The sequence below is a fragment of the Coturnix japonica genome, chromosome 9, assembly GCF_001577835.2.
Source record: "Coturnix japonica isolate 7356 chromosome 9, Coturnix japonica 2.1, whole genome shotgun sequence".
NCBI classification, from domain to species: Eukaryota; Metazoa; Chordata; class Aves; order Galliformes; family Phasianidae; genus Coturnix; species Coturnix japonica.
In genome coordinates, this window is record NC_029524.1 from 2590587 (window position 1) to 2614588 (window position 24002).

The 24002-nt window shown below is 45.3% G+C and overlaps 1 protein-coding gene across 8 annotated transcripts in view; it reads left to right on the forward strand.

The window, feature by feature from the left end:
• The window catches only part of MAP3K13 (mitogen-activated protein kinase kinase kinase 13), a 55747-nt gene that overhangs the window by 14254 nt on the left and 17491 nt on the right, over positions 1–24002 (forward strand). For 4 of the 8 annotated variants that reach the window (XM_015871170.2, XM_015871163.2, XM_015871165.2 and 1 more), the window contains exons 3-4: positions 5080–5222; positions 21467–22035. In XM_015871170.2, the coding sequence (XP_015726656.1) occupies positions 21534–22035 (502 nt within the window). In that variant the 5' untranslated portion in view covers positions 5080–5222; positions 21467–21533. Of the gene's footprint in view, positions 1–5079; positions 5223–12229; positions 12334–13810; positions 13834–20069; positions 20110–20829; positions 20914–21466; positions 22036–24002 lie in introns of those variants that run through there. The other 4 variants (XM_015871166.2, XM_015871169.1, XM_015871168.2 and 1 more) reach the window with 4 other exon arrangements.

Below are 24002 nucleotides of genomic sequence, written 5' to 3' on the forward strand. Positions count from 1 at the left end.
CACCGTCTGCAGATGTTTTGGTGATGTTCCCTTCAGTGATGCTGTCTTAGCTTTGAATGAGAGACACAAAGGGCAGAGCACCTTCTCAGTCATTTCACTTTTAAGCAGTTTTGGTAGTCGAGGAGAGCTGTTCTAAAATTGTTTTGTTTTTTTTTTTTTTTAATTCCCTCTTTCAACTTATTTCCTTCAACTTAAGCACAAACACAAGGATCCCATGGGCGTTTCAAGGCTGTGGCTCTTTCCATGCTATCTAGGATCAGCGATTGCAGTGTATGCAAGGTGCAGTCATTTTTTTTGTGTTTTGTTCTGTCTGCTGTTTGGCATGAGAGTGACTCCCCTGGCCCCCAACTGCTGCCAACAATTACAGTCACTTACCAGTCCCCAGCGGGAATAACTGTTTTCAGCCAATATTTACAGCCTGTTCTGTGCTGGAAGAATGGAGCTACTGCTGCTATTGTAAGTTGGAGATGTAGGGAGGCTTCCTTTTGACTCTTCAGTAAAGAATAAGATGAAAAATACAGCTCTGATAGTGACTGTTAGCTTTATTAGTTGCCCAAGAAGCACTGCAGAAGATGTTGCATACCTGTAGGCATCCCCAGCTCCAACTAATTAGTGTCTGTGCTTTCTTTGGGGAGCACGTGCTGATCTGTGAGTAACCGTGGTCATCTGGAGCTTGGTCTGAATGGATCCTCCATACGGTTGTACATCACAAAGCACAACTGAGGCCAGGGCTCCAAGAAGTGTTTTGTGAGCTGGTTGGTGAGCTGCTTCCTTGGGATGTGTCTCATCTGCAGCCTCTGTATGAAGGCAGGATCATAAACCAATGTTTGATGAGATAGGGGAAAACTCTTAAATTTGCTGAGTGCCTTTTATCTTATTTTAAGAGTTTCTCAAAAGAAAATAGCATGATTGTCTCACAGGACGTTGCAGTTACAGTATAACGATATCATAATGTGTCAATATAAAGATTTATTGTTTCCTGTCACTTAAGCAGCATGGCACACCAGTGTTCTGTGGTCACCCATATCTTTTTAGCATCAGATCTGGCCTCTTTTTTTCACACATCTACCAAGGCTGCTGTGCTGTAGGAAGAAGAGTCATCAGCTTTTGGGAAGCTGGAAGTTCAAAGCAGACAGCACTGAAAATTGAGGTCCTGTTGTCTCGGCAGTAGTGTGTTCCTACCTGAGATGTGTGGAAGACCTTGAATGCTGTCTTGGCTTTGCAAGCGTACTGTCAGCAGCTAATTGCAGCGAAAAAGAGGCTTCTGATGTGGGTGTGCTCGCAGCACTTAATTTTTTCTCTCTGTAGGTTAATTGTGGTTTTGCTGTGGGTTTCTGTTCCTTCAGTTTTTTTCACTACCGCAGGAGAGGAAAAAAATGTACTGGTTGAGCCTGCTTCTGTAATGCATGGCTGCTTTCTGGAATGTACTTTCCCAATCTTCAGAAGAGTGCAAAAGAAGAGGGTATCAGTGTATGTGCTTTGAAATCCATTCATACTTCTAAAAGGGAAAATGTATGTGCTCTTTACTGACCTGCACTCGTTGTATGGAGGATTTCCAAAGGCTGGATAGCTTTCAATAGGTTTGGTAGCGTTTGTAGTTTATTACTTTCTAGCTTGCCAACAATAGGAAGAGTTAGTTGAGGTGAGAAAGATATAAACAAGGGAGGGAATGGGCTCTTCTCTGACAACAGAGGGAAGAGAAGCAGATAATGATGATTAATTTATGGTCTAGGAGAGGTGGGAGCTGAAAAAGGAAGAAAAGTGGAGGTAGAGGTGAGGGAATGCATTCATTTCTTTTTTTGGATAAGTTATTTTAGTCATAAGAAATGCTAATCCACAACTTGTCTCCCTCATAAATTTATTTCAGCAGCCTAAGCCTATTCATCAGTATAGGAGTAACTCAAGGAAATAAAGGGGAACGGTTGTTCCTTACTGGCCTCTGTTATTTGCACCTGGATGTGCTTAGCAGTCTCATTACATCAAGGTGATGTAATTGGGTAGGAGCTCCTTACTCCTTGATCTAGATAACACAATGCTACAGCATGTTACCTACTGACACTGTGAGCTGTGTTGAGTGACTTGGTTTCTATAAGGAGCAGTCAGGTATTTTTGATGTCTTGGATCTTACTGCAGGCTGCTCTGTGGCCTGAGGTCTGACAATGGTTGTTTATTGGGCGCACCAGAAGGGAAAATAACTTGCAGAAGTGAGGGTTGTTCCAAAGCCTGATCAGAGACTTTTACAGGAACCATGGAATGTCATAAGTGCTTAATCTTCCCTGCAGAAGCACTCTACTTCTTTGATTTACCTTTTTTAGCTTGAAATACTGCTATGAGGATGCTAAAAGCCCATGTTCCTAAAATAGAGTAGAATAAGCACTTCAGTGATGACTGCTTCAGGAGAGGGAGAAGGTAACAACGTACAGCTAGCACATATCAGACACATCACTTAAGGCATCCGAAGACCTCAGACTCTGTCAGCACAAATGTGGCAGAAGAACCCAGAGAGAACTAGTTCTAATGAACCAGCCTGGATGTTAGAGTTGCACTGGGTGTAGATGTTGGACCTGCAGAAGTGAGGGGAGGTTGGATGTTAGGAGGAAGTTTTTCACCCACAGGGTGGTGACGCACTGGAACAGGTTGCCCAAGGAGGCTGTGGATGCCCCATCCCTGCAGGCATTCAAGGCCAGGCTGGATGTGGCTCTGGGCAGCCTGGGCTGCTGGTTGGTGACCCTGCACACAGCAGGGGGTTGGAACGAGCTGATCATTGTGGTCCTTTTCAACCCAGGCCATTCTGTCATTCTATTGGTTGGTAATTGAGAGAGGCAGCTGCTGCTGGTGTGTGGCTTCAGCCAGGATGAATTAGGAATACGTGTGTAACTTGGTGGCTGGCCCTGGCTATAATTTCTTAGAGCAGGGATTTTCGTTTCTCTTCTTTCTCTGGATGGCACTGTGGGCAGAGGTGTATGGCAGCCCTCGCTCTTGCTGGAGGAACCCGCTGCAGCAGGAAGAGTAACGCAAAATCGACCTTTTCCTTGTGCTTTCTGTGCTCTTTGCCATGCAAATATGATGTTTAACCTTTGAAAACTTGCTGATAAGCTGCAATCAGCCAACTGTTAAAACAACAAACCCTTCCACCTTGCTGAGCTGGAATAGGAGCTTCTCAGGGTTTCAAGGCCCGGGTAGTTAAAGACCAGCAATAATCCGGGACCAGCAGCCAGGCAGGGACAAAGGTGACTGCAGAAGTCGGCTGCAGTTGCTGGCTTTGTGCTGTTCGTGCATCTTCCCTGTAAGTATTTATCCTGCACAAAATGATCTATTTTGAACTAGATGCCATCAGGAGAGTGCAAAGCCATGCTACAGCACTGAGTAGCATCTCTAACAGGTCTTAAAACCGGATGCAGGGAATGCAGTCCGAGCTCTGCTGAATACAATGCAACAGTCACAGCTCTGCTTTCACCGCTTGTAGGAGAATTTCAAAGCAAATAGTGTCCTGCTTGTTCAGTTCTTTAAATAAAATACATCTGTAGGGGATCGTGTTTAAATCCAGATGCTGAGCATTCTGCTGGTATTTTGTTGGGATGAGAAGTAATAGGTTGAACAAATCCTTGGCTGATATGAAAGGGGGAAAAAAAATCTAATCATCAGGTGTGTTCTGGAATTGTTTCCAGATAATTTGGTTCTCTTCATTGCATGTGAGTGGTTTTGTATTTGTTTTATTCATGTGATTGATTGATTGATTACCAAGAGTATTAGCTTTACAGACACACAGAAGCTTCCAAGTTGAATCTGGAAGGCCGTGTGTTAAAAGCAGAGGGCTGTAAAGGCTGTAGTAAATCCCCATGCAGGAGGAGCAGCACTCACCTGGTGGCAGAAGACCTCAGGCCCCCAAAACCTTTTTCTTCCAGAGTGCTGACAATTCTGTTGGCTTAAAACTTCTGCTTAAAACTGATGTTTTAAGCCTCAGATGGACATACTTTTTGTGTGTGAGATTCAGCCATATATTCCAGTGGCATCCTGCCAACTTCAGGCATTGTCACACTCGTGTCTTTTAAGAATATCTCTCTGTTACAATGTGCTGTTTTAACCGTAATGTAATCAAATGCAATCTTTTCCTTTTTATGTGGTTTGATTCTCAATTATGTATTACTGTTTCATCTGTAGTACCTATCTACTTGCAGTCTGCTTTTCCTTAAGCAAGAAAACACATCTTTCTGTGCATGTGTATATATGTATGTGTGTGTGTGTGCACATGAATGTACGTGTACCATTCCTTTCCTTAAACTGTAGTTAAAATCTGATGGCTAGCTGGCTTTTGGGGCCATTGATTTGATGGAACCACTGAATGAGTTCCTTACAAATGATGGCAAGTATCTATGTTTTCATGTGTAAATAGGTCTGCGGGTAGAAGCAATCTGTTTTAAGACCAATTAGTTCAGTCTTTGCCTTGTTCAGCAATTTCAAGGTGTTAATTATTTCTAATTTTATGAAGAGCTGGGCTAAGCCTTTGGATTTTTGTGGGGTAGGAAGAATATGCAGCAGGCTGAGAAATGGAAGTCCCAGTTTCTTTGCTTGCATGGTTGTGATGGCAAGAGGGATGATGGTACGATGGGCTGTGTGTATGGTGGAGGACTGCAACAGCTTGTGCTTTTCCTAAGATTTCCTTGAGAAGAGGGAAACAATTTGAAGTGTAGGTATAAAATTACGTGAGAGGAATCATTAATAGATTATCTTAGAGTGTGTTATTTTAAAATCCAATCCAGAATGAGATGTATGCATTGAATATGGAAAGCTGTGAGCTCTATTGTGGGAGCTGCTTTCTTAATTTAGGTTAACACTGTAACATAAAGGAACTATAGAGCATGCTAAGGAAGGATGTGCTAAATGTGATGTCTTTCTGTTTCCAGATTCCACCCTTTTTGAACGTGCATACTTTATTTTGGCAGTATTCTGCTGCCTTTAAATGTATTATGTAGCGTCAAGATGTGCTAATGGGACATTTTGCATGGGTATTAGGAACATTTAATTAAACAGATCTTTGTTCTATAAGATTCTGAGGTTCCTTATTGCTTTTCTTTCTAGAGAGAAGAATTCGCTGCTGGATTGTCTTGAGCATTACCTGTGGTGCAGCTTCAGGGAGCAGCTCGGTTTACCTGACTTGAAGAGTCTGATGTGCAGCAAGCCAAAGGGACATGGGCTTTCAGTGCACCTGGAAAAATGATCAGGTACCCACAGCTGTCTGTGCTTTAACTGTAGCAACGAGTCAGAAACTTGAGCAGGCACGAAACAATAAAGCACTCACTCCTGCAGCTACCCATAAATTTTAGATGTGCTTTGCTTTTCAAAGGTGGGGTTGAGGTAAGCTTACCATCCTGTGTGATAGTACGTCCACAGCCATGTCACTGCTAACCTCACTCTCCTGCAGTAGCTTAGTTGCAGGACATCTTATGGGTTCGGATGCAGTCTGTAGTGAACAGGAAGGGACGAGTAGACACAGTGAAATTCCAAACAATGTAGAGAGTAATGAATCACTTCAAAATTGAGAAGCAGGCTATAGGGTAAATAATGCTAGAACAAGATGCTTTTAGCCGTTTGTTTGTTTTCTAGCAACTGTTCACTATTTATAAAATGATGTCAAATGTTTATAGTAGTATCAAGCTTGACTTCTGGAGGTAACTGCTGTGCCATGGGCACGTGGATTTGCTGGCTCTCGCTGCTGATTTTATGTCTGATGCCTGTTGCCATAGGTAGTGCAGAGCTTGTGTGTCTCCCTTTCTGTCTGATGCTGCCCTTTGGCAAGTGCCAGCTGCGATTGAGGACTTTCTTTACTATTGCGTTTTGTTTGTATTAAAAGAAGGTATCTAACATTTTGTATTGGGTGCAGAGCTGTATGTGAGAACTGTGACAAGGAGCAGATTGTAAAGTAATACTATAATCTTTAGGGAATTAAGCTTGGAGGAATATTGTTTATTGTTTATTTTTTTACAGATACTGGCTGAGAAATCATTTTGCTAAAGAAAGACATTCTCCCTTGATTTAAACTTTATCTCATCACAGTGAGAGCAATTAGTCGCATAAACTCCCCTGCCCTTGCATCTTCACCAACAATCAGTTTCTTCACTAGTGCTGCATCTCTTTTATTGGTGTCATTTTCTTCAGTTAATAGAAAAGGTGCTTTGGATTGGTGTGTAATATGCACAGTAGTGGTGTCCCAGTGGAACAGGAGGTGCCTTAAGGACAAAAAGTGCCTCTTTGTGGAGAAATGTGAAGTCTAGTACATCACAGAGAGTGGGGGAGAAAGTCAACCAGACATGCTCTAATTGTGTAGTTTATTGTTGGCATTTTATTTTCCTGACACTGTTAGATTCTATATGAAAAGGATGCAGGCACTTTCTGCAAACCCTGCCTCTCTGCTAAGTGAGATGTTGGGGTCTGAGCAGGCTTATATCTCTCAGCTTGAAGGGGATGTGTAGTCCCTGTTCTTACTCTCCTTGTGAAGTACTACAGGTTTTATATACTACTATGACAAAACTGTCCTGGAATGTTGTGGGGTTAATGCTTCAGCTGCCATATTTTGAGCATGACTGTCATTCTGTCTCTCATAGGCATCACTTGTGTTTACAAACATGGTACTCCTTTTCTCTGGATAGATAAAATCCTGTGCTGTGCAAAGCCGATGGTTTGATTTAGATGAATGCTGGAACATTGCCTGACTTTTGTGTGCCCCTTTGAGGGATGTTTTATTTTTGGCTGTCCCTTGGAGACAGCTCTATGACTTAATTGAGAAAACAAGTATTTGGTATGTCGTGCAGCACCTCTTGAGAGTGTCCTGCTTTGGGCATGGTACATGTGATTGATTCTGTGCTGTCCAGCATCACTCTTGAAAGCAAGAGTCAAAGCCACCATTGCTGGACAAGTTTGATGCTGAATCTAACTATTCTGAACCAAAAATCTGTTAAACCTGACTTCCAGTGTTTAAGGTATCATCACTCTTTGTAAAGCAAGTGATTCTGTCTTGTGATTCCTCTGACCAACCAAGAGGATCCTGGGGTCTGTGTGCAGCAGCAGCAGAACAGGATTGCCACTGGAAAGAGGAGAAGGAAAAATAGCAGTGAGCTGTAAAGAAAAAGCTACCAAGAGCTTCATGGTGCTAGTCTGGGAGGAGGATGATGAGTAGGTTTTATGTGTGTTAAGAGTATTTACATAGGGCTGATCAACGGTTCTCAAAGGAACTTTATCACAAAGCTACAGAGAACTGTTAATACCAAAAATAGTGCCTCATTCTAGCAGGCTCCAACTTACAAATGCTTGAATTCAGCTTCCTTAATGGGCTTTTGACATTTTCTTTTTGTATTTTTTTTTTTTTTTTGCTATAAGTCTGAGTAATATTCCTCAAATAGGTTGTATAACAGCAGCAGGGCTGGAGAGATTTAATTCAGCAAGACCTCATGCTGCAAAAGATCAGATTAATTTTTTAGCTCCTGGCTTTGCTGCAGAGCTTTCAGTATTTCATTGTCTTCAAAGGAAGAGAGTCCTGCAAAGTTCCAGAAGATCATCCTGACCTTTTGGCTCATCATCTGCATTGCTGGGCAGTTCTTGTGAGGCATTCACTTATTTACCACCTAACACAGGAGGCAATGGGACTTCTCTGGGCTAGGGCTGTAGTCACCATTTACAAAGCTCCTTTCAGTGGTTTAAGTAATCTTCTATTATTTGCAGTTTGAGTGCATTACTCCCCCTTCTCACCACAGAGGTGAAGATAAGGGCTTTTTGAGTGCATTTGGTTTGCTTTGCTCAGATGGGGCAACCTCAGTCAGCCCACTCAGCCCTAAGGTCCCCTTGTCAGCGCTGCTCTCCTGGTGGTTCTGTTTCTTGGCAAGCCTTACCCCAAAATGGGCTTTACAATGGACTTTAGCATAACTGAACAGACTGGTTTCTTCCATTCTCTTGAATTTGAGCTCCTGTGATTGGATAAAGTTGTCTTGTTTGTGACAACTTGATATTTGTAATTTGCACTCAGTCTGTGATCCTCTCTGTGTCTCCAAATCCTTCTCTACAGAACATCTGCTCAGCAGTTGTTGGTATATTTGTGCAAGTTGGTTTTACCCTCTGAACAGAACATCCTATATTGTTTCATTATTTCCTCAGTAGTTTCCTATTTATGCATTGACAGATCAGTGCCTTTCTGTGGGAATCATGGAGGTGATAAGACTCTGCTTTCCTCACCATGTGTTCCCAGCCTGTGTTCTCAGGTCCCATGAGCCCAGCAGTGCTCTGCAGCTCCCAGCCTGGGAGGGGAAGGGTGGCTGTAACTTAGCCAGCTTTAAAAGCATCTCTTATGGCTGAGAACTGTACATTCTTATTACTTTTGCAGCATTTCTCACTGCTGGCAATTCTGTTAGTGTTAATTATTGCTATGGAAGACTTCATTTGGGAGCGATCTCTGGGAGAATCACTATTTCATGGCTGTTTTCCCATGCAAACGGTTCTACTTTTCTCATGGGTCCTCAGCTAGGGATTTTTGCAAGTGACCTGAAAAGGGAAAAATAAGCAGAAAATGAACATGTTTTCTTCTCTTTAATGCCTAACCAAAAACTAAATTAAAGATGGGGTGACTTTCTCAAAGCATTGTGTGTCTGAGTTCGTAGCCATCTCCAGCTCTGCTTTTAATCATGAGCAGACCTGAAGGCCTCGCCACAGCTCAGGTCCTGTCAGATTGTGATTGTTTGCAGCTGTGTTTGTAGGAAGGCATCCTCAGCTACAATCTCCCCAGTCCTGACATTTTAAAAGCCCAGAGATCTGCTGTTTTATGTATGATTTCTGTTGCCCACCCCATCGCTGAAGTTCAGGGCATTCAGAAGAGGAATATTTGCCTGCAGGGTTGGAGAGATTGAAGCATCTTGTACGTTTCAGAGCTTGACAATAAAGCATCCCTTTAGATATCCTGTCTGTGCAAACACTTAGGCTTTCAGCAGCATGGATTTATAAGCAGCTTTGTATACGTATAGTTATGAAAATTGCCTTTGAGTTACTTCAGCCTCTTCACATTTTCTGCTTTCACCATGGTGAGCGTGTGGCATTTACTTTAGTTTTCCTGCTTCCTTGGAGGTGGGACACTGGGATGAATGGGCATTACTCTGATCATCCCTTACATCCAAAGATGGATATATTTTTTTAAAGTATTATTATTCTTTCCTGAGATCAATGTCAAGTTGACAAGGTCTACAAGCAGCAAGCTATGTTATTTTTTAACGTTGGCCTAATATTGTTTTCAGCCTTCTGCATTTTCAGTAGTTTCCCAGTTTATTAAAATTGGAGGTCACTGGATTGGAGTGCTTGTTAAATGAGTATCTTAAAACCAGGCTCAAATTAACGTGATGTGTCAACTTTAAAGTGTATAGCATTCCTATTAGTTACTAATTGGCTTAAAAGTCCTTAATTATGCTATGTTTTTTCAAGTATAGTGAACAGGTACTTGTTAAAATAATTCTAGCTTTCCTTTTGCACCCATTTCCCCTGGCTTTGCCTGCTGTGTCTCCTAGGGGTCTATTTTGTTACTCAGATATCCTTTCTAGCTGTGAATTTGTCACTGGTGCTTCTGTGCTCCACGTGAACTTTGCTTTTATAGTAGCTTACATCCTTGTTGTACACTACATGTTTTGTTTCCTTCTGCTTTTGCTTTAATGTTGAACTAAACACAGGGTCGTGTTTGTGCATCTGATGCTTCATAAGGAGTCTCCTGCTTTTGACAGCGCTTGTGTCTGTATGAGGCATGGGGACATTCTAACACTGATCCACTTGTAGTTAGTTACACACCACTTGTGCAACAGAGGAGCTAATGGGTGTTATTGAAGTACATAACTGGTTGCAGCCCTCCTGTTTTCTAATGCTGTTGTTTGGCCACCAGCATGATCTTTTCATGCTGGCAAGGTTGTAAAGCAGAACTTTGTGTTCTGGGAACAAGGAAGACAGGACCCAAATGTCCAGGTGGTGAGAAGTCATGGCATGCAGACAACCCTTGGAGGAGATGTCATTGCCTTCACAGCACTGCTTCTCCTTTTGTGTCCTACTGCTTGACCTGCAGCTGTTGTATTGTCTGGGTAGAAACCTCGTGCTGTATTTTTTTGTGAATTCTAGCTCTTAAAAAGTAGGTTTTCATTCATTAGATCCCCTCAGCAGAAGCTAATGCGTGCTTTCTTTGATCTTGAAAGTAGGTAATGAGAGATTTGCATTAATTTTCATTTTCTCTGGTCAGCTTTATAAAGCTCCATTCAAAAACTGAAGTCCTGAATCAAAGCTTAAGTGATTGTGGCTGCCACTGCATTCGGAGCCCACTGATACATTCATATCATAGCAGCCCTTTGGTTGGATTGATTGTATCCAGCTCCTGGGTACCGCTGAGAGGTGAGGGTGTGCAGAGGGCTCCCATGCTTTACTTTCTTGCTGTGCCACCCTGGCCATCTGCTGAGCCCCTGGCTCCCTATCAAAGACACTTAAACAAAAAAAAAAACAACTAATAACCCTACTGTCTTACCACGTGCAAACAACAACCCATCCCCTCATGTAAGTGCATTTTATGTAAGTACTCTCCGTGTGCGTGGCTCTATCAGCCTTCAGGATGGCTGTTCTCCCTCCATTGAAGTTAGTATTATGGGGTATAAAGGAGCACAGTCTTTGATTTCCAGACTCAGATCTGCTTTGTTGTTGCACCTATCCCTAGTTGATTTTGGGATGTTACCTAGTTCCCATAGAAAAAGAAGGGAATGCCTCAGACATGCTCTCAAAATGTACCCCACAGGGTACAAGGTAAATGTCAGGAATCATAGAACAGTTTGGGTAGGATGGGGCCTCATAGCCAGCCCAGCCACAACCCCTGCCATGGGCTGCCTGCCCCCCACCAGCTCAGGCTGCCAGGGCCCCATCCAGCCTTGCCCTGAGCACCTCCAAGGATGGGGCAGCCACAGTTCTATAGGCAGCCTGTGCCAAATGGTGCAATTGCATAGTGTGCAGCTGAGGTTTTTTTTTCCCAGACCTTTATTCCTGGCTGTACTCATCTCTCTGCTCCATCCCTCTTACCTCACAGATGCAAAACCAAGGCCAAGCTTGGCTCTGGGCAGAGAGAACACAAGTATTGAGGGACATGGTTTAGTGGGAAGTATTGGTGGTAGGTGGACAATTGGACTGGATGAACTTGGAGGTCCTTCCCAACCTTAGTGATTCTATAATTCTACCATCAGTGAACTGGTGCTGCTCTTGGTGCCTCCAGCAGGACACTGCCATCCACTCAGGCCTCCAACATGGCGCAGTGCCCTTGCATCTGGTGTGCAGAACTGAGGACGTGCATTGGCACGGCCGTGGGATGGGTTGAAGATGGCGATGGGCTGCCGTGTGGCTGGAGCCCTGCTGTGCCTTCTGCTCCCTGCGCACGGCTGCACATCTTCAGCTCGGTGTGCTTGGAGTTGTGCTTCTGAGCCTCTCTGACATTGGGCGCTTGTCTGCCTGCTGTGTGAATGTTTGGGGAGAGCTGAATGCGTGATTCTGTCTGCGCTCCTGTTTGGATTTTGTTGGTGCCTTTGCATCACTTATTAAACACAAGCCTCCTATTGTTCTCCCTGCAGCTTCCTTCCAGTGCGTGCTTATATTTCATTATCTTAATAATAATACCCAGGGTTTGAAATCCTCAGGAAAGAAAAAAAAATAAATAAATAAACAAAAAGAAAACAAAAGCAAAAACCTCAACCTGAGAGATAACAAACTCCTTTTCTGCTTCCTAAATGCACTCGATTCATACAACAGATGGCTGCTATTCGATACGCTGCCGTCACCCAGCCGTGCGCAGGGGCAGCAGCTCGGCTCGGAGGCAGCAGAGGATGTCCTCGCCCGCTCCTTCCCCGGCATGGCAGCGCTGATGCCGTTTTCCCCCCAGCCCCAGCGATGCACAGCATCCCCTCCCCGCTTTGCTGGCGTGGGGCTGCTGTGCTCGTGCTGCCTGGATGTGGCAGGCAGGAGGTGGCCGGCGGTACCCGCACCGATTGGCTGCCCCCTGCTCCCCAGCCAGCTCCGCCGAATCTCCAAACAGCCCCATTTCCATCCATTCATGAATCCGTGACGTCAGCACGCTTCTGTGCTCCTTTGCAGCAGGGCTGCAGGATTGTGTGGGTGGAATTTCCTTTTATTTTGCAACACTTCCTTTTTTTTTTTTTCTTTTGGCCTTTTTTCCCCCCTTTTTTTTGCTTTTCATTACTTTTTTTTTTTTTTTTTCCTCTTTTTTTTCTCCTGCCTTCCATCTTTATTAAAGCCGGAAAATGGAGCAGCGCATCGGCAGCCTTCATCCTGGTGAGTGTTTTGGAGAGGAAAGGTCTTGTTTTGAAGCGTGTGTGCTTGCGGGCTGTGTTTGATGGGCAGCGCTCCCGTTTCGCCATTTATCTGTGGAAGGACAGATGGATGCTGCGTTTGTGATGGGAGAGGGCTGAAAAACGATGCTGAGGGGCAGGGATGGGGGAACAGGAAAACCTGAATTCATCCGTTCTTGCAGTACAGAGCCGGGAGCTGCCCTGTCCTTTCGCTTGCCTGAGAGACATTTTTCACTTACAATTCCGCACGTTTATCTTCTCGTGCCCCCCTTTTAAAGGGGAAGCAGGGAAAAGCCATAGAGAATGGATGTGTGTGGAATATGCAGGGAATGTCAGAAGTATTTCCCGTGTGGACTAATGAAATGCTGCTTCTGTTGTGTCACCGTAGTGAATAATTTAAAGGCATTTTTGAAGCGATGGAGAGATGTCTTTATAGCAGCCTGTTAGGAATTTTCCCTTCATTACAGCCAGCAGCAGTTGTGCTGTCTGTGTGGCACCGAGAGCTCTCCCCAATAAACCAGGAGCTGGGAGCAGCATTTGGGTTAAGGATCAGCTCGTGATGGGGGGCAAGGTTGGTCATATTCTTGCTCACCTGGCTGGGGCATGATGTCATATTTTCTCCCATTGAAATGAGTGGAGCTGTTCTATAATATTATTTTTGGAGCCTGGAGGGGGGTTGGGGGGTGGGGGGGGGGAAGCATCTGTGCTGCAATATCTTAATCATACCAAGCCAGATAGCTCTGTTTGGTATGAAAAATGGGCTATTTTAGGTTGATCCGGGGGAAAGATGACATCAGGTCTGTGCGTTTGGATAGATGGATTTTTGTCAATAGGCAGCCTGTTCCAATGGGAGAGATGGGAAGAACTCGTGAGCGCTTGATTTTTGAGGGAGAACACATAGAAATATTTGAGAAGAACAGAAGGGAAATGAAAAGAGATGGAGCAGGTCTGGCTGCAGGTGTGGCCTTTCTCTCAGCACCTGCTGTGCTGTGGCAGGCAGATATCCTGCAATTAAAGTTGTTAGCAGCATGCAAGTTTTCTGTTAGTCCTTTTTGCTGCGTGGCTTTTTGTTTCTAGGGCTGTGACCCTCTGAAGCTCCGTTTCTGTAGCACACCGCTGCTGTGAAACTCAAACACACCATGTCTTGGTGGAGCAGGTTGCTCCTGCTCTTGCACCACTTTTGTTCCTGGGCCCTCTGGGTCTTTGTAAGCAGGAGTAGCGCTGTCACTCAGAGCTGTCTTTGTCCCCTGCTGCCTGATGGTTGCATCTATGGCCGGGATTCACTGTGACCCCCACGCCTGCAATTAGCCAACAGCTCCCAGTGCAGCGCATCTGGTGAGCATGCTCTGCTGTACGGTGTTAATGGGGGCACGTTGCTTTTTTAACCTTCCTCTTTTGTATTCTGTGCTAAGGAGTCTGTAAGTGCCTTATCTCTGATGGATCAGCAAATCGAGTCGTGATTTGTTTGAGGATCTCTTCATAGGTAAGCGGTTTCACAGTTGATAGTTATTAAAATACGGAGCTGTTCTGAGCAGGCAGGATAAAGGTTCTGCACTTTTTCCTGTTGTGTTCTTTTTTTTGAATGACTGTGAGCTAATACGAGAAGGTGTCTGAGCCTGGAATTGTTTGGAACTGGTGCCTCTTTGGGGCTTCCTGCAGTTCAGTCATGGGAATAGTCATTGTGTTTTTCAAAATGGGAGAATCTCATAAGCTTTTAGATATCTAGATATAAAAAAATAGAGGAACAAGTCTGACATCAGCCATACAGACAGATTGATATTGGTGCAGGTCCTGCAGCCCTTCTGTGCAGGATGGGGTGGGCCAGGCAGTGCCCACAGCTCTGTTGAGCTCCCACCTGAAGTCCCAGCTGTGGAGGAGGATTGCAGAGGGCTGCTTCTGCACATCAGTGGGTGAGTGTGAATTGAGGCAAATGCTACCTCTGTGTTTGCAGAAAGGAGGCAGCTCAGCAAGCTCTGGCCTGTTTAGGACACTTCTCTCCTTATGCCCTGTGCAGGGGCTGGAGCTCCTGGAGGATGCTCTTGCTGTGACACTTCAGTGAATCACTTTTGCTTTTTGCAGGGGAAAAGGGGGTGGGCAGTAAATATTTCACTGAAACCATGCATGGCTTTGGGTTGGATAGCAAGCTGGCTGCTATGGCAAGGTGGGCTGGAAGCAGAAACACTGTATGTGCTTGCTGCCACCCCTGTGAATACTCATTTTGACCTCTGTGCTCTTCCTCTGTTTACAGCTGTGCAGGGTGAGGGGTGCTATGAGGAAAGAAAGGAGGCACAGACCCTTGTGGGGTATGGAGGGAAGCCAGGCTTCCTCCAGCAGCGGGACTGTGAAGTGTAGGTCTTGGGGTGGAGGTTTCCTTTGCTCCTGGGATGCCTGTCCTTTCCTGTCCCTTGCCCATCCCTTTGCAGCCTTCAGGTCTTATGAAGGACATGGAAAGCAGCAACAAAGGTGCACAGCTGGGAGCTTACCCCTGGAATATGCAACACCTGACCTCTGTCCTCATAGCCTGAGAAGATCCCCCTTCCTTTGTCAGAGCTACCTAGCAGGGTGAACCAGGGGCTGACATTGCTTTGAAAGGTCCCTGCAGGATGCCAGGTGGCACACAGGGCCTGTACACTCTCCTCAGTGGTTCTGCAGCCTGTGACATTGTGCGTTGTATGTGCTGCCCTGATCGTGTTACCATCACAGACAGCTCTTGTGGCCGAAGAATAGGATCATACCTCTTGGGTGCTGCTCCAGCCCCTACGCTGTGTCGGTAAGATGGGCTTAATAGAGGCTCCTGAGCAGGCCATTGTGCTCGCTGCTCTGTTGAGGAGTAATCCTCTTTGCTTGTGGAAGTTCTGCGGTGCTCAGTGAGCACAGCCGGGTGCTGCTGCTTCCCCTGGGAGCTGCCTGCTCCTCCAGGTGTGCTGCTCCCCATCAGATACCACCACTTGCAGTGATGATGGATGGGCAAAGCTCTGCACGTGCCCCTGTATTTGTTTTGTTTCCATCTGCAGCTGTTTACCTTAATGCTGGGTGTGAATCACGTAAGCTCCTAGTGCTGAGAAGGCTGTGTATAGTTTTTATGTCAAATATGCTTTGCAAATGTTGAATAATTCATATCTACTACAAAAATAATAAGTATGTGAGTGAATTTACCTGAGACCAGGCTGATGTCTCACATGAATTCAAGCGAGACTTTGATTCGGTCATAGGATTCCTGAAAATAGCACTTGCATATTGATCTTCATCCTCCAAGATCTCTCAGACATTAATTAATCTTAACACTGCTCCTTGGAGGAAAATATGATGTTCCTGTTCTATAAGGGAAATTACAAGGCACAGCCCACTGGTAGTACTTGGAAATCTTAGTGGCTTCACGTGCCAGAGAAGCTGTCAAGGGGTCCATGAACTCTGAATTTCTCCTGGTTTTGTAGTTGTGAGTTACTTGAACTTAAATCCTTTAATTTGTTATTATTAATTAGTAATGCGACGTGGATCTTTAATGTGGTAGGAAAGGGCAAAATTCTGAAGGATGGAGAGAGGGAAATGGCCCTGAAACCTGTGAATGGCTTTGAAAAGGTGTTTAGTACCATCAAGGCAGCTATTAAGATAAAAGAGGTACGTACAGCATTCTAAACTTTGATCCAAGATGGACTCCAGTAGTAATTCAGTGGTATTAGAGGCTAATCAGAGTTATCCTGTTATGGCAGCTGGATGCTGCACAGCATCCTTGAAGAGCTTGAGACACAGGGCATCAGTGGTCTGTTGGATGTTGAAGCAGCATACATAAAACCTTAGTCTTTAAAGGATGCTTATAGCTTGGGACGTGCAAACAACCATACCAGGCATTGGAAATCATAGAATTGTTAAGGTCGGAAAAGACCTCTAAGATCCAACCATCAACCTGTCACCACTGTGCTTGTTTGGTAAGGGAAAAGGGAGGGGGATGAAAGATGCCACTGTCCTTCTATAGTAAGGAAACTGTAGGGACAGCAGTTCTGGTTTCATGGCACTACAGTGGAGTTAGAAACTCCTTTCCATTTGATTGTCAAGATCACATGTAGTGTCCATGGGCATACAGAGTTAATTTCACATCATCACATTCAGGTCATTGTAACAGCATGGTATATGGTGCTCCCTCCTTTGCCAGCCCCTTTTGTGCCCCCCAGTCCTGTCCTCCCAGGACAGCTGGTTGGTGGTCATCCTTTTTTCCTAAACTGTTGGCTTCAATTTAGAACCATAGAGAAGGACTGGCTGCTTTGCTATAGAAATATGTAGTACCAAAATCCTGCAGTGAATGTAAAAGTCATTATGCAACATCACTTATTTCCTATGGCATCAGATTATGCAATTTCTGAGCAGAAGAATGCAAAGCCCTGGAAGAACACAGCAGCATTTTAGGAGATCCAAAAATACCTCATACAGGATAGAGGAAGCATTTATGTATGTAGTGCTGAAAATACAACAGTTATGTAAGCTGCTTATTTCATAAACCGTGCTTTGGGAAGCTGGTTAGCTAGCAGGTGAAACAGGAATCAATCTGGCTTCCACTGAAATCAGCTGGAGAGGTCTCCCTGAATATACGAGGCTGCGGTGGAGGTTGGCTCTTTGTCTGCGTTGTCCACACAGCTGACTGTTCATTTTGTATGTTCCTCATGCCAAAAGACAGAAGTGGTATCAGGCCATCTGGGATCATTCTGAAGCAAGAGCATTCACCAACAAAAGTAAGGCTCTCAGGCTAGGACCCAATGGACCTGGAGTACCAGATGGATCTCATCAACTTGGATGATAAAATGGCAGTCATAGTTAGTGCTGATGACATACAAATTTAATCTTAACATCCCAAATTAGGTTCCAAACTGGCTTTTTCTGCTCAGGAATGAGATCTTAAGGATGTAAGAGACCTGTGGGAGTTAGCTGAGCTTCTAGTCCATCACATAAGGCAGCACTGGAGAAATGGTTAGGAAAGAAATGAACAATGAAAGCAGTCATTACGTCATGGTACGTTTCTGTGCTGTGCCCACGCTGGGGATTCTCAGTGCTGTTTTACTCCACCACCACTCAGATGATAGAGGAGAAGTGGGAAAGGTGTAGAGAGGCGATGAGAGATCCAGAACTCATTTCATGGGGTGAATGAGTGGGTGGAGTGGGATTTTCAGGCTTGGAAATAGATGTTGGGTTGGAGGATGAGATGGTTGATGAAATGGCAGCTGGCATGAAGAAGATAAAGGGTTCAGGTGTCAGGGAAGAGCTGGCTGTTTGAGGAGAGTAACAGGCAGGTGAGGGGTGGGTGGTGCAAAGGATGTGTGATGTTACCTTATGTAACGCACAGTGAAGCTACAAACCTTCCTGCTGCAACACAGCAAATGGCAAAGTGTTCTCGTGTGAAAAATGGTCTGACACATTCATGCAGGAAAAACGTGCGGTGGGCTATAGAGTGGAAAAGCAGCACTGTGTATATGCACTGTGGGGAGACTGCCTGGGGTGCGCTGGGGGCGTCTGCCTGTCTGCAGATCTCTGTCTTGGTTCTCAGAGCAGGAAATGGAGATAGACGACTGTTTCATTCTGGTTTGGTCTGGGTTTTTTTCCTATGGTGTGGCCCAGGTGCTGAGCTGGAATGGATGAGGTGCAAACCTCCAGCTGGCTCGAGGCACAGAACTCAAATGCAGTCATTCTGAATAATTCTTGGCTGGAATGCTGTACTATTTTTGTCATTGTCAGAAAGAGTTCAGAGGAGAAAGCGAGGCAGAGTTGTCTTTCTCACTGATGCAGTGACAGACAAAAGGATGTTACAACTGTAAAATCATTTTGCCGAAATGTTGAGCACCTATTTGGGAATAGACTGAGTATATTGAATAAAGGTGAATGTTAATTAGCAGATGCAGGAGTCCAGGCTCAGTGTTGTGATGGTACATGTGGCACAGTTACACGTCCAGGTCTCACCTGCTTAATGCCCATGGCTATGTTAAATACTCTGCTAAGTGCTTAGTATGACTGAGTTGTAAACCCCAACACATGTAGCTCAGGAAATGCCATGTCTGCCAACAGCAATCATCTCATGTTGAGATGGCATTCAAATATTTACCAGAGAAAGGAACTAAAAGTGCACGGTCCGGTCTTGTTCTGCAGAAGGTACAGAAGTGATGGAATATTTATCCGACAGCCAGAAATCACAGGGAAAAGGGCAGGAGCAAAAAACAAAACCACAACGATGTGACAACATTTCTGTTTACCCAGGTAAATCTGCTGCTTCCTTGTAGAGCAAACAAGGGAACATGCATAAATGTGCTGAGATCAGAGCTGCTGCAGTGACAGTTGGCAAATCTCAGGTGGGTCAGATGAAGTGTTTTCAGCTGGTTTATCAGAAATTAGTGGTGTTTTGGCAACGTCAACCTTGTAGTACTTGAAAATAAGGCTGGGTTGTGGCTGAGTGGATATAAGTGGTGGTATGGACAGGAGTCCCTTCTGACCTTTGGGTTTGCCCCATATCAGTCAGCTGGCTTCTGCCTTATTTAGTCCTTTAGTGTGCATCAGAGGATTGCTTTTACTTAGTGTAATGGATGTGCAATCACAGAATGCTCTTGACTCTGTGATATGATGCCATTTGAAGGAAGCCAGTCCAATGTTACTGGATGTGTGTGCACATGTGTACTGTCAGGAAACTGAGGGGTGACTGCTTTGTACTCAAGCAACCTTTATGGTATGCTAAGATGTTTGGTGTGATGTATCTGGAATTAAGATCTGCTGTTTGAGTTTTAGCACAGCTCTTTACAGGAGAGACTTGATCACAGCTTGTGCAAGACATGCATTTAACCTGGCCATGCCTTCCAACCTGACCATTGCTTTAACACTGTCACGAGTATTCAACCTGTGCAGGTAGCTCTGTGCACGTGTGAGAGCACTTACCAGAGGGATCACACGTATCAGGTGTTGTGGAGTCATGTCTTGTGATAGCTGATTCACCCACGCTGGTGCTGCTGTGGTTACTCTGTCACTTCTCTGATAGCTGTCAGTTACAGCTCAGGCTGTTTGGCATGGTGACGTGCAGCCTCGTTCTTCCCAGAAGAGGGGTGCTTTGCCCTGCTTGTGTTTGGGGATGGGGAGGTTTTGCTGAGAGAAAAGCAGTGGCAGCAAATGGAATCACTTACAAGAAGCTGGGATTACATGAAATTAGTCTGAGCCTTAAATTCCTTTATAGACATAAAACAAATTTGCCTGCTGCAGAGTGCATGAACTCATCAAAATAGATTAAGTCAGAGGTTCTGCCTTCAAGCCTGCAGTTGCAGAAACACTTTGAGAAATGTGAGTACCATCGATATACACACAAACCCTCCTACACATGCACACGGCTCTCAGCTTTGGCTTGGAGGCTGCTACAGCATCCTTAAGTTAGGAGAATGCCACTTGCCTGTGTTCTTCAGTGTAGAAGCTAAGGAGGCATATACAGATCATAAACATCCCTGACTACATGGTGCTTATACAGTGGTGTTTACTATATGCTGTGAGATGTGTGCAAAGGAAGCTGTTCTTTGTCTGCAGACCAGAATGACGTCACAGAATGATGGAATGGCCCAGGCTGGAAGGGACCAGAAGGATCATGAATCACCAACCCTCCCACCACAGGCAGGGCCACCAACCTCAGCATTTAAGACCAGACCAGGCTGCCCAGGGCCCCATCCAACCTGGCCTTGAACACCTCCAGGGATGGGGCATCCACAGCCTCTCTGGGCAGCTGTTCCAGCACTTCACCGCTCTCTTGGTAAAGAACTTCCCTCTGACAAAGCCTTGATGTTGTACCCTTATGATCAGGTGGAAATACTGGGAAGAGGAGGCGATGTAGAACAGTCTCCTGGCTGTTCCCATTCACTGCTTCCCCTGCTGAAGTGGGACTGAAGCCCAGAGCACGAGCTTTTCATACACCGAGCTGAAGTTCTTATCTTTCATCTCTTTAATGACCTCATCTTGAGAAATTATGGCTCTGAGCTGTTCCCTCTTGATTGGCTGCATTCACCTGGCCACCTTGTTCTTCCTTTCAGTGTGTGTTTGCTTAGCTCAGGACTTTGTACCTGGTGTAACTGATCTCACCTCTTAACAAAGTAGTTTCTCTCACTGCTGCTTTTCCCCCTCTTAATTTTATATGCAATATAAAGTGGACTTTATTCTGTTGCAGACTGCATGTGCCTAATGACTTGTGATGCAGGGTCAGAGGCTGACATTTCAGAGGTGGCTCTTGCCCAAGGAAGGCACTGGGCAGTGAGCAGCCAGTGTAGCATGGGGTGACCCCCAGGATGGGTGGCACAGAGCTGGCATGTGGAAATAGGACTTGTGATGGATCGTGTAGCAAGGGAAGAGACATGGGAGGGCACTGAAAAAGGGGCACTGTCTCTTGAGCGGGTGTGCAGATTAAACTGAAGGACTGTGCTGGTCACCACTTGTGGCCTGGGGGGAGCAGGTACCAACCATCCCTTGGTGGGTTCAGAACACTGTGTCATAGAATCACAGAATCGTAGGGATTGGAAGGGACCTGTGGAGATCCCTCAGTCCCAACCCCCTTCTCAAGCAGGTATGTCATGTCATACAGGTATGTCATACAGGAAAGTGTCCAGGTAGGGCTGGAGTGTCTCCAGAGAAAGAAACTCCACCACCTCTCTGGGCAGCCTGTTCCAGTGCTTTGTCACTCTTGTCAATGAAGAAGTTCTTCCTTGTTCTTTGTTTTTCTAATGCCTCATCTCAGAGGTTTGCAGAGGAATCCTGGGTTTGTGAGCTGCACCGGACTCAGGGCCATTGGTTGCACTCAGTCTGTAGCTGGGCAACTCCTGGGGATCAACTTCAGTCTGATGAAGGCTGTGCTGTGAAGTGGCACAGTTCTGACCTTCAGATGTTTGTGTAACACTATTGGTGTGTGTTGTCCTGGACACTGAGAGTACTGTGTGAGCAGAGGTTCTGGAGGAATAATTTATTTGCTTCTTTCAGGGCAGTCCTTGCATATGAAGTATCAACAGTTGTCTGGTATGGCTGGTTAACCTTGTTAATTATCAGCTTCCTTCTACGAAAGTGCACATAGTGAAAATACTTGGATGAAAATTTGATAGTTTTTCCTTTTGCTCTCATTGCAGGTACTGGCTCCATGCATCACATCTGAATTGCCGTGTTCTTTAAGTTCCAGCTCAGCCCATCTCCTTGATGCACACTCACGGCATCATGGCCAGTACTCAGGATCACCTGAGCTTGTCTTCCTCTCCAAACTCCATCAGCAAAGCTTTCTGTGAGGATAAAGACTTTGGTAGGCTACATGATGAACGTGGGTCTACTGGAAACCACCCGTCCCCCGAGCTCATAGAGGATATGCGTGAGAAGGGCTTGCTGCAGACGGACCTCATGGACAATATGAACAGCCCGGTCACTGCAGCGGTGCTGACCAGCATCAGTGAGGACTCTAGGGACCAATTTGAGAACAGCGTGCTGCAGCTAAGAGAGCAGGATGAATCTGAAACGGCCATTCCTCAGGGCAACAGGAGCACTATGGATGGAGAGAGCAACAGCGGGGCGGACGATGTGAAAGTGCAGTTCAACAGATCAGGCAGTGGGAGCGGTGGATTTCTAGAGGGACTTTTTGGCTGTCTCAGGCCTGTGTGGAACATCATAGGCAAGGCGTACTCCACGGACTACAAACTGCAGCAGCAAGGTAAGTGGGGAAACAGGCCTTCATTTCTTCTGGGACAGTGTGTGAAGATGGGAAAAGCCACAGATTGCTTTCCTCAGCTTTGTGTGTGACTGTTTTGCCACGTACAGCCCTGTAATGGGTTTGCAAAGAGTAAACTTGTACCTCACAGCCTACGCTTGTTAGTGTCACAGGCTGCCTAGGATGGAGTCAAAAACAATTGTATGTTGTAAGCCAGGTCCTTGGACTGCTGTGACAAAGTCGGAGTCTGAACCAGGCATTTTTGTAAGTGAGGGTCAGATGAATGGGGTTGTACCAACTGCTTTGTTTCTGCAGCTTCCCTGTGCCAGATGAACTTGACATAGGGTTTTCTACTGCTGCGTGTGCATGAGGGCTGTCTCTGGTTGAATGCTAAATGGCAGGAGTATTTCTTGGCTATGGGCACATTACATTAAAAGGATATATATATGTATGCACAAAAAATGTAATTTGGGAGTAGGATATGTCCTGAATGATTGCATGCATTTGTCCTTAGGGGCTGCTGAAAGCTTAAGAGCCGATTATGCTGTGCCTTTGGTGTCCAATTTCTTCCCTGGCATAGGGGAAGTGTGGCAGATGGGAAAAGAACAAGCTGTCACTAGAATTAAGGAGCTGAAATGGGTGAGGTGTGTGCTCATTGAGAATGGGAACAGCCTGACCACCACTAGCAAGGGGTAGAAACCTCCTGTGTCCTCAGTTTTAATTAAATGGTTTTCTGGGGTAGACAAGTTACAAGATAATTTGGTCAGAAAACCCAGCAGTGTTTCCTAAAACCCTGGTTTGGTTGGGGAGCGGTTCCTAAGGTGAGGTAAGAGTACCCATGGCATCCAGAGGGAAGAATGCTACCACCCTGTCAGCATAGGCTGGATGGCTCGAGTTGTGCCTGCATTGCTTCCTTTGGGATACAGATTTCCATCATTCTGCTCCACTGGTTCTTAATCGCCTTAGAAACACAAACTTTTGCATAATTCCTACCATTATTATGCTTCATTTTATTGAAGTGCCCCACAGGTTCATTTAGGCCCAGAGAAGATGGGAACATGAACCATTCCATGCTGGTTGCACAGTGCATTGCCTCCCTGCTGCTGGAAGCCTCAGCTGATAACATTTGTTTCTGTATACCTATTTTTGAATACTGACCCTTGTCAGCCTGCTGTCCTTAGAGGTGGTTCCTGGGAGCAGCAGCGGACAGATATATAATGCATATATATATATATATATATATATATATATATATATATATATATATATATATATATGTTTAATTGGTAGGTTGTTCTCCAGCATCCTCAGCCTCCCTGGGAAGTGTCAATGCTTGTTGTGTTATGGGAAACATGGACATGGCTGCCCCAAAATTGTAGCCATGTTCCATGCAGTGAGAGGGTTTTTGGAGGACTTTTGTCTTACTGTATTTAAAGGGAGCTTATATACGAGATGGAGACCAACTTTTTATGTGTTCAGGACAAGGGGGAATGGCTTTAAACTACAAGAAGGGAAATTTACATTAGATGTTAGGAGGAAATTCTTTATTCAGAGGGTGGTGAGGTGATGGCACATGGAGAAGTGTGGGTGCCCCATCCCTGGAGGTGCTCAGGGCCAGGCTGGATGGGGTCCTGTGCAGTCTAAGCTGGTGGGGAGCAGCCAACCCATGGCAGGGGTTGGACTGGATGGGCTGTAAGGTCCCTTCCAACCCAACCATTCTGTGGTAATGGGTAATACTGAGACCATGTGGGCTCCTGGGGCTTAGCAGTCTGCTTACCTATTGCTGCTCACAGATTGGGGTACAACAGAGAAGTGGCAGTGCTGTGTCCAGGAAAGGCAGAATCCTTGTGCAGGAAGGCTATTTCAGTATGAAGGAACAGTTTCAGTGTTGCCCGTGTAAACACACTGTTCACCAGCAAACACAAAACAGCAGCTGTATTTGCAACTTCTTCCAGCAACAAGGTGGCTGA